The following is a 9,932-nucleotide window of genomic DNA, read 5'->3' as shown; positions in this document are numbered from 1 at the left end:
CACCGCAAACTACAATAATAATGGAAACAAACAATGCTTTAGTCACGTGTAGCGGGCAGCTATTTCCCTCGTTAACTGGGGATTGAAAAGGAAGAAGAAGAAGAAGAAGAAGAAGATTATTTTGGTTAAACCCTAGTCTACTATTTATTCTATCAGAAAATTTATCAAAAGATTAATTTACAAAATTATGAAGATAGCAGTAGAAGGATGTATGCATGGGGATCTAGACACAGTTTACGAAACAATCAAACACACTGAAACTTTACATAACATTAAAATCGACCTTCTTCTCTGTTGCGGCGATTTCCAGGTTACATCTCTCTCTCTCTCTCTCTCTCTCCTTTTAAATTTAATTAATTTCATTTTTCTCCCGTCACCAATACTTCAGGCCGTGAGAAATAAAAAAGACATGGATAGCTTAGCTGTACCGTCGAAATATCGGGAGATGAAGTCATTTTGGAAGTACTATTCAGGCCAAGAACTCGCTCCGGTACCTACTATTTTCATCGGCGGCAATCACGAAGCTTCTAATTATTTATGGGAGCTGTAAGCACTCTATTTTTTTCAGAAAGAAATTATTTGTAGCTTTAATTTTTACAACAAAATAATTTATTCTTTTTTTTTTTGTTTGGTTATAGATATTATGGAGGATGGGCAGCGCCTAATATTTACTTTCTAGGGTTTGCTGGAGTGGTAAAATTTGGAAATATTCGAATTGGTGGTCTTTCTGGGATTTATAACGCGCGAGATTATAATTTAGGTTTGGTTTATTACTTAATAGTTGTTATTTATACTTGGCTAGGTAATTATTTGAACTAGGTTTATTTTTATTTTTATTTTCATTTTCATGTGTACTGTGTGATCAGGACATCATGAAAGGCCTCCGTATAACCAGAACACTATAAAGTCAGTATATCATGTTCGCGAGTATGATGTACATAAACTTATGCAAGTTGAGGAACCAATTGATATCTTTCTTTCACATGATTGGCCTCTTGGTATTACTGATTGTGGGAATTGGAAGCAACTTGTTCGATATAAACCACATTTCGAGAATGAGGTGATTTTGATTCTTTATTATGAATGCTCGAGTAACTTAACTAGATTTCTTGATTTTTTTACCATTTATAAGCTTAAAAAACAAATAGTATTTCATCTGAAGCCTATTCTCAGCACCATTAAAATGTCTACTTGCTCAATCTCATTTTGCCCACTTAAGTTGTTTGGATATATTTTTAGATTCAGAAGAGAACTCTTGGGAGTAAAGCTGCTGCTCAACTGCTGGAAAAATTAAGACCTCCTTATTGGTTTTCTGCTCACCTGCACTGCAAATTTGCTGCTCTTGTTCAACATGGGGAAGATGGCCCAGTGACAAAGTTTCTTGCACTTGATAAGTGTCTTCCTGGAAAAAAATTTTTGCAGGTACGTAATGTCACATGTAAGTTAACTGTTGTCTATAGCAAACTGGTAGTCTTTGTTGGAAGCTTGTACCATTGATTCGGTTTGCCAATGATTTGACAGATCTTTGATATAGAATCAGAGCCTAGACCTTATGAAATTCAGTATGATGAAGAATGGCTGGCGATAACGAGGAAATTCAACTCTATCTTTCCATTAACGTTTAGAAGTGCAAATTTTAGGTACACTATTTATAGACATGAAAGTGTTATTTATGACTAATAACATGATTACATGTTCCTCTATTTTACTCAGAGAGCCAGACTTAGACTATTTTTATCTGCTGATGACTTTGTGTTTTGATATGATAGGGGTACACAGCTTCAAATGGAAGATTGTCGACAATGGGTTAGGAGTAGACTGCAAGAAAGAGGTGCCAAACCTTATGATTTTGCACGGACTGTTCCTCCTTTTGATCCCAGCCAACCTGACTTGAACAATTCTTTCTCTGGTAACAGCAATTTAGTGTTTTTTTTTTGGTAATTAGCATGTGTTTATTGGTATTTGTTACTGAATATATCATAATTCTGTAGGTTTAATTTTTACAATGTCCATGGTTTGTGATGCCATAGATTAGTTCAATGGACCAAGATTCAAGATGATGAATATGCTCATGATGTGGCTGTGACTAATTCCTTGGTTCTTCTTCTTTTGCAGATTGTCCTAGAAATCCTCAGACGGAGTCTTTGTTGCAGCTTTTGGAACTTCCTTATCTTCTTGATAGCACGTCAGAATCAAGAGAACCAACTCGTAGTCCCACCTCATTAGTTCTCGGAGGTAATTGTTTTGCTTTTCTGTGAGATAACTGTTGCAATGTGTTCTTCTTTTCTGTTAAAAAAAAATTGCAGCAAGTTTTGGATGGTCCAAATAATTCAATATGAATGTTTTTTCTTGAGTGATATCTATAACTCAGTCTCCGGCTTTTTCAGCCAAGTGTATATTAGATAGGTTTTGTCATGCCATATAGTGATCCAAAATGTGCCTTATTTAGATGCTTGGAAAGGAATTTAATGAGCTATAGAATTATAGGCATGGAGTTGGAATTGCTTCCAATTTGAAAACAATTGTCACCCTTCAGCCAAGAAAGTGATGTATTTTATCATGTACACGATTTTGTCAATTTTGGCACTAATGTACAAGTTTCCTGAGGTTCTTCATGTTTTACTGGAAGTTCTATTTACCAATCTGAAATTTTGGTTTCTCTAGTGATCTTGTGCAACTAAACGTTTGTGTCATATTTAGGTTCTTCTGCTGAGGATAGTGAAGACATTCCCATAGATGATGTGGATGATTCAGAAGAACTTGTAGAAAGTTGATGATGTGGAAACCTGAAATGAGCAGCTGGAAGCTCCTACAAGGTAATAATTGTATAATAGGTTTACAGATTGAATGTGACTCGCCTACCTATATCTGTGGGCATCTGCTGAAATAATGTCTCCTGAGAGCTAGTCAATTAAGAAATACTAGGGCTGGAGTACAACTAAGTTGTTTTGCATTAAATTATCATTGCAGCCAGGAGAAAGGGTGATAGCAGTGTTGTTGTATTCTATGATGGGAAAGGGACAAAGAAGAATGCAGCAGCTAGTTTCCAGATGCAAGAGGGAGACCAGAGATGGTTCACCAATTGCACCCACTGCAAGTAATGCCTGAAGGAAACTGCTCCTAGGTGAAGGCCTAATTCTTGTTGGAGGCATTGCCCTTGCTATCTGGTGCTGGATTGAGGACAATTTTGCGAATTGTGATGGACCCGAGAAGCAGAAACTGACTACAGTTTTTGTAGCCCAATAATCCGAGTAAAGTAGCTACTGGTCATGTTAGTTTTGCTCGGGTGTTTTGACTCTCAATGATCGCCTTTTCTTTTCCATTGTATAGAATATTTTTGTTTTTTGTTTTCTTGTTTTTTTGTTTTTTGTTTTTTGTTTTTTGTTTTTTGTTTTTTTTAAATTTTTGAGTTATAAATGAGGGAGGAGAACTTGAAGTTACAGATTTTGCTCTAAGTTACGATATAATATGAATCCACGGCCAGACTAAGTCTGCGGATACTATCTTTTAAGTATTGCCAAGTCTCTAAATTTATGCCGAGTCAAATGATTAATAAGGTGCGGTGGCCTCCTCTCCAGTAAATTCTAGCAGTGAAATCTGAAGTGAAAAATTAACTTTGAAAGATTAGCTGGCATTCACATGGGAATGAACGTAGAATTTATTACCATACGAGTCCATGCGCTCCATGGGTGCGGTTGTTTTGTTTCTGGACACAGTGCAATGCTTATTTGTAGGGTTTGAAGGAAAGAACCAAAATAATAGGTTGGGGAGCTGACAACACGACATTGCCATCTTAGACCTGCATTTAACTCGGTTCAACTTGATTATTTTAACAAACAGGTATGGCTCGTAGGTTGTATGGGCGTGTGGCAGGTTAAATTCCTGAACCAAAGAAGTGAATACTAAAAAAAAATATCAATGCCAAGTAACCAGTAAACTTCAAAGGAATGTGGATACATGTTGAGATAAGATGATAAACAAGTGGAGATTATCCTGAACTTCATGTTTGTCAATTACGCTGTGCCTGAAATCCATCTACCTTCTGACATTACCAAACCCATTTAAATGCAGCTTTAAATGAAGATATGTGTGGTGATCACTTTCTGTTTTGTCTCTTAAAAATGCATCACTCTGAAGTGAAGATTGAAAACAACTCTCTCTGGACTGTGTTTCAAACTACCCAAAATAATCCTCATGGATATAAAACCTATACTATTTTCTCTAAAACTAATTTTCTATTTTGTTCTCTTTAATCTTTTTGCTTCTTCTTCTGCTACCCTCTCTTTTAACTTTTATGCAGCTTCATGCCCATCTGTCGAATTCATGGTTGCAAATACAGTGAGATCAGCTTCCTCTGCTGATCCTACCATTCCAGGGAAGCTGCTTCGCTTGCTGTTCCATGACTGCTTCGTCGAGGTGAGTGCATTTCTTGTCTTTTGCAGCTTTTTTGTTCATTATGTAAAATGACCAGAACCATGGCCAAGAAAATTGCAAGATGAAATGATGGATTTCTTGAATCAAGATTTGCATCTGCTTGTTTGTAACTTGAATTCATTCTTGGTACAAAGTAGAAACAAATAGTTATGGATTTAAAGCGTATAGTTTTAAGAGAAGTATCTTTCTTGTTATCTTTCAAGAGAAAATTGGACTATTAAGTTTTAAGAATGCATGTAACCATGTAAATGCCCCCATCTTTTGTGCTAAATAAGCTCCGACTAGGGTTCAAACCCAAAACCTCACTGCCCAAGACATGAGTCTCACCATTCTCATTGCTTCTCCACATGACAGACTTTAGCCACTAGTCTGATGGATAGAGCAATTACTTGCCTACGGACATTTAGCTCTTAACTAGGATGACCATTTTCCATATCAAGCTAAAGTTGGATCCAATGAATTAACCTGTGTAGCATAACCGTAGATACCATAAGATTAGTGGCTTCTCTGCAATGCAAGTAGTTGTCTTGGTTGCAGGGTTGTGATGCATCTGTGCTGCTACGAGGAAATGGAACCGAGCGAAGTGATCCAGCAAACACGTCTCTTGGAGGATTTTCAGTTATTGATTCGGCTAAAAGACTGCTGGAAATTTTCTGTCCGGGGACTGTTTCTTGCGCTGATATTGTTGCTTTAGCTGCAAGAGATGCTGTTGCTATTGTAAGAATTACTCTGCTGTTTCTGTTTCTCTATACTTTATTTCTTGCATGCTTCTTTTAATTGATTGTCATTCATTAACAACATGAAAACAGACTGGAGGACCCTTGATCCAGATTCCAACAGGTAGGAGAGATGGGAGGGTTTCTTCATCTGCAAATGTCAGACCAAATATTGTAGATACAAGTTTTACTATGAATGAAATGATCAAAATTTTCTCCACTAAAGGGTTATCTCTGGATGACCTTGTTACTTTATCAGGTAAAATGCAACTTACATTTCTGCCCACCTTCAAATAGGTCAAATCATATTCAGTTTGAAGAACGGACAAAAGGTTTCTGGGTTTATAGTGTCCTAGCTGATAAGAACATTATCTTGCAAGGTTAATTGACATGTTTTGGTTGTTAAAACTTTAGAACAGCTTCAGACTACATATTGCAGTAATCTCTAATAGGACTTTTTGGAGAAACATTTTCAACCTCAATCCCAAAAAAGAAAAGCTTTTATGCACAGAAGACAGACCAATAAGAGTGTTTCTCGGGGCAGATAGAAGTTATCCCTACTAGAATTTGCATCCATCAATGGGTTGAAGCAATAACATGAAGATGTTCCCTTGCAGGTGCTCACACTATAGGAACAGCACACTGCAGTGCATTCAGCGACAGATTCCATGAAGACTCAAAAGGGAAGCTCAAACTCATCGACTCCACACTGGACAGTACTTATGCGAACGAGCTAATGAGAATATGTCCAGCAGAAGCAAGCTCATCGATATTAGTAAACAATGATCCTGAAACATCTTCTGCATTTGATAATCAGTATTACAGAAATCTCTTAGCCCACAAAGGGCTATTCCAATCAGATTCTGTTCTTTTAGATGATGCGAGAACAAGAAGACAAGTGCAGGATTTTGCAGATGATGAAGTCAGGTTTTTTGATAGTTGGAGTCGGTCTTTTCTGAAGCTAACTAGCATTGGAGTTAAGACAGGAGAAGAAGGCGAAATCCGACAAACTTGTTCATTGATTAATGGGTGAAAAAAATTGTATATGATACCACTCCTCTGTTCTTGTGAGAGCAACAGGAAATAAATCCCATTCCTCTTCTTTCTTTCAATTCATGAGAGGCCTTGTACAGTATACTAAGAGAGTACTAATAATGTTTTTTGGACAAACACATACAGAGATAATTACTGATATATATCTTTGGTTGTAACTTGTTTTGGTCATTTTAGAGGAGTGGAGAAAATAACTTCCACCATGAATAAAGTGGAAGTTTTATTCCAGTCAGTGATTTTGATCATGTAAGGATATAATTTACTGGAGAAATTTGTCAAAAATACATCAATGAGCATGTGTGTTTTATTGTTTTATTTATTTATTTATTTATTTTTTAAATTTCTTCATATCTGGTTGTCCCATGGCCATTGGTCACGGTAGATAACAATCTCAATTTATTGAATTTTATTACAACTAATAATTGACATCTCATTGTTGAGTACTTTCAAATATTTTTTCACAAAATATGAATATTTGATTTAAATTGAAACTGGAAATAGCAGAATATGTTTTGATATTTTCATTATTAATAGCGGAAAATTCCAAACTTTTTGCTAATTATTAACAATCCGTATTACTTTCAGCGTCGCTAAAATATTTTGGCAAAGGGTTTTTCTAGCGATGCAATATTACTCGCCGCTAAATCTTAGGTCTTCCAAGCCGAATTCGTCCCTTAAATTTCCACTACACTAGCCTCCGCTATAATCCCAGGCGACGACTTGTATCGCCCCTTTTATTCTGCGATAAAACGATATCCATCTGAAACTAGCTTTCCACGACGAAATCTGCTTACAGAAATTTAGTAGCGAGTGTAATAAGCTTTTAGTGACAAGGTCATAATGGATTACGCGAGTAAATGAGGACCAATGGTCTAGACAGTTGAACATTAAGTCAGCTACAGAACACTTCCATAATATTGTGTGGCTACAAAAACAGGAAGTTCCTCGCAAGCAATTCCCAATCATGTTCTTCAGAATTTGACACGCTTCCTTCTTTTTAACTCGACCAAACACTTCTTTCTCTGCTTAAAACCCCCATAAATCTCTGGATCAACTGCTTCTCTTCCTCTTCTTGCACCTCCAAAGAATCATTCATGGCATTACCATTTCACCTATTCCTCTCTCATACAACCGCCATAACTAAATCCTTTCCTTTATCTCCTCTCTCCTCTACTTCCAAACCAACAACACCAACAATCAAAACCCACCTCCTAAAACCGATACTGCACACCTTAAAAATACGCCACACAAAGTGTTATGCGGCTAGTAGTACTGTGCATGACGAGAGCAGATCAGGAGTAGTAGAAGCTGATGACCACATGGTGCTTGTGGGTCCATCTAGTGAGGAGGAAAGAAGAGGAGAGAGAGTAGTGGCTGATTATGATTGGACTGAAGAGTGGTACCCACTTTACCTTACTAAGGATGTACCTGATGATGCTCCTTTAGGGCTTACTGTTTTTGATAAACAGATTGTCTTGTATAAAGATGGAGAAGGCGAGCTTCGATGCTATGAAGATAGGTGCCCTCACAGGTAACTACCAACCTCACCTCTTTTTTTGAGTGTACTCGTCCTTTGGCATTTGCCTATTTCGCTCCATTGCTTTGTCCTTATGCTGCTAGCTATAGTGATCAACTGATCACCGACAACAGTTTAAAGCTTAGATAGATTTATTGTTCAGCTGCTTCACAATTAGACAATAATCTTAAATATCCTCCGGCAATTGGGTACTTGTTTCATTGATGAACAGTTAAAGTTTAAGCATTTTTTTCCTTAGTAATTTTGCCACAAGCAATTGGAATTAAGATGCTCTTTTAATAAGCATTAAATTAAGATGTTGGTACACTTTTTGTCTTGCTTAATCTTGTTGAATGATATATAGGCCATGATTTGTGAATTTGAGATAAATAAATGATAAGAGTCCAACTTTGATTTTCTTGATTTAGGTTAGCTAAACTATCAGAAGGTCAGTTGATAGATGGAAGACTTGAATGTCTGTATCATGGATGGCAATTTGAAGGAGAAGGTAAATGCGTCAAAATACCTCAGGTCAGTCTTGATTTTCCATAATATAACGTGCCTTCAGTTTTCTTGTGAATTATTCATTTCTGTGGTCCTCATTATTCATGAATTTCTTCATTACAGCTTCCTACGAATGCAAAAATTCCTCAATCAGCTTGTGTGAAAACATATGAGATTAGAGAATCACAAGGAGTTGTTTGGGTATGGATGTCTAGAAAGACTCCACCAAATCTTAATAAGCTACCATGGTTTGAGAACTTTGCTAGGCCAGGGTTTCAAGATACTTCAACAACCCATGAGCTTCCTTATGATCACTCTATCCTTCTTGAAAATCTCATGGATCCAGCACATATTCCAATCTCACATGACAGGACAGACTGGTCGGCAAAAGATGGAGCCCAAGTCACTGAGCGCACTGAGATCGGGGTAAGCAGGATGGTGGGGGAGGGATAAAGATCCTGCTTTATTACACAGGACTTCACAGGACTTTTCCTTTGTAGACCAACTGGACAAGGAAAAGCCATGTTCTTCATATTAGGTTTGGAGGAACAATGGAAAAGCCATATTGTCTCACATTGGCGAAAATCCTTTGTAGGACCAACTGGACCTTTGTAGACAAGCTCATTAGACAAGGAGGAAAGCCATGCTCATTGTTAGGTTTGGAGGAACTAAAAGATCTCACATTGCAAAATGGATACCTCAGTGGTACTTCCATCAGAATGCAAGTAAGGTCTTTGAGCAAGATATGGGATTCTTATCATCCCAAAATGAAGTTTTAATGAAAGAAAAAGTCCCCACAAAGAATCTGTATCTAAATTTAAAGTCATCTGATACTTGGGTGGCAGAATACAGGAAATGGATGGATAAGGTTGGACATGGAATGCCTTATCATTTTGGGCACAGCACAATCTCTCTACCTGAAGTACCTGCTGTTGTAGAACATGCGCCGGCTGGTCTTGTTGCCGGAGTTTCAGCTTCGTCACCAGCAAAGGGTGGGATTGGAACAATGCATGCACCAAACTTGAGTAACAGGTATTTCCGGCATGTAATTCATTGCAGGAAATGCAGTAGTGTTGTCAAAGGCTTTGAAGCTTGGAAAAATGCGCTTTCTGCTATAGCTCTTGTGTCGACTGCATTGGCTATTCTAGCATCTGGAAGGCAGTGGAAGCCCTTTCTATTGTTATCCTTTGGGTTTAGTATTGCAGCTACATTGCACAACAAATTTCATAAGAACGCACAGGAGACTGTAATTAGTAAGAGAGTTTCATAAGTTTCTAAAAGCTAATTCAAGCTGTGCGAAAATGCTAAGATCATTGCTTAGGTGAGCTTGGAGGAACTAAAAGATGCATCTACATATAGCTTATTATTCTTCTGCAGAAGTTAATTATACTGATCTAAGTTAAAGGGAAGTGTGCTATTTTCAAACAATATTTTCTCATAGGTGGGATGCACCCAGGGTGATTTTCAGGGTTAAGGTAATGGATGTGCGACTACTTTGCATTTACAGGTGTCTACGGTATCACAAAAGCTACAACATAAAAGCAATGATAACTATGTTCAAATATGGTGCACCAGGGTGCACGAGCAATGATACAACATAAAAGACGGTATCACAAAAGATGACACGATGATAACTATGAAATATGTTGCAAACATGAGTATATGTGATCATGAAGCTTAATTCCTCCCTTAGAACAACATAAAGACGA

General features: G+C 37.4%; 3 protein-coding genes across 3 annotated transcripts; all 3 read left to right on the top strand.

Annotated features, from left to right (window-relative positions):
• Positions 1–3,514, top strand: LOC8274148 (lariat debranching enzyme). The gene is made up of 10 exons (XM_015716978.3): positions 1–310; positions 389–546; positions 639–760; positions 867–1,060; positions 1,240–1,422; positions 1,522–1,640; positions 1,770–1,909; positions 2,116–2,235; positions 2,701–2,816; positions 2,971–3,514. Exons 1-9 carry the CDS (start codon positions 188–190, stop codon positions 2,772–2,774), a joined length of 1,233 nt encoding a protein of 410 aa, XP_015572464.2. The 5' UTR covers positions 1–187; the 3' UTR covers positions 2,775–2,816; positions 2,971–3,514.
• A 148-nt stretch (positions 3,515–3,662) lies between these two features.
• Positions 3,663–6,518, top strand: LOC107260939 (peroxidase 46). Its single transcript, XM_015716983.3, has 4 exons — positions 3,663–4,416; positions 4,972–5,151; positions 5,244–5,409; positions 5,768–6,518. The coding sequence occupies exons 1-4, from the start codon at positions 4,195–4,197 to the stop codon at positions 6,181–6,183; spliced, it is 984 nt and encodes a 327-aa protein (XP_015572469.1). The 5' UTR covers positions 3,663–4,194; the 3' UTR covers positions 6,184–6,518.
• Positions 6,519–7,071: 553 nt separating this feature from the next.
• Positions 7,072–9,533, top strand: LOC8274149 (protein TIC 55, chloroplastic). The gene is given in 5 exon segments (XM_048371845.1): positions 7,072–7,734; positions 8,148–8,250; positions 8,347–8,747; positions 8,869–9,435; positions 9,437–9,533. Coding segments are annotated over 5 exon segments (1,545 nt in total). The 5' UTR covers positions 7,072–7,297; the 3' UTR covers positions 9,474–9,533.
• The last annotated feature ends 399 nt before the right edge of the window (positions 9,534–9,932 follow it).

Source organism: Ricinus communis, chromosome 3 (genome assembly GCF_019578655.1).
Source record: "Ricinus communis isolate WT05 ecotype wild-type chromosome 3, ASM1957865v1, whole genome shotgun sequence".
NCBI classification, from domain to species: domain Eukaryota; kingdom Viridiplantae; phylum Streptophyta; class Magnoliopsida; order Malpighiales; family Euphorbiaceae; genus Ricinus; species Ricinus communis.
Note: the sequence above shows the minus strand (reverse complement) of the source record. Positions and strands in the feature narration are given on the sequence as shown.

Excerpts from the sequence above, each read along its gene's own strand:
- LOC8274148 (XM_015716978.3), top strand. The coding sequence starts at position 188 with ATGAAGATAGCAGTAGAAGGATGTATGCATGGGGATCTAGACACAGTT. Across the intron at positions 547-638 it reads TCTAATTATTTATGGGAGCT|ATATTATGGAGGATGGGCAG; the intron begins GTAAGCACTCTA and ends GTTTGGTTATAG. Across the intron at positions 1,061-1,239 it reads AACCACATTTCGAGAATGAG|ATTCAGAAGAGAACTCTTGG; the intron begins GTGATTTTGATT and ends ATATATTTTTAG.
- LOC107260939 (XM_015716983.3), top strand. The coding sequence starts at position 4,195 with ATGGATATAAAACCTATACTATTTTCTCTAAAACTAATTTTCTATTTT. Across the intron at positions 4,417-4,971 it reads TCCATGACTGCTTCGTCGAG|GGTTGTGATGCATCTGTGCT; the intron begins GTGAGTGCATTT and ends TCTTGGTTGCAG. Across the intron at positions 5,410-5,767 it reads TGACCTTGTTACTTTATCAG|GTGCTCACACTATAGGAACA; the intron begins GTAAAATGCAAC and ends GTTCCCTTGCAG.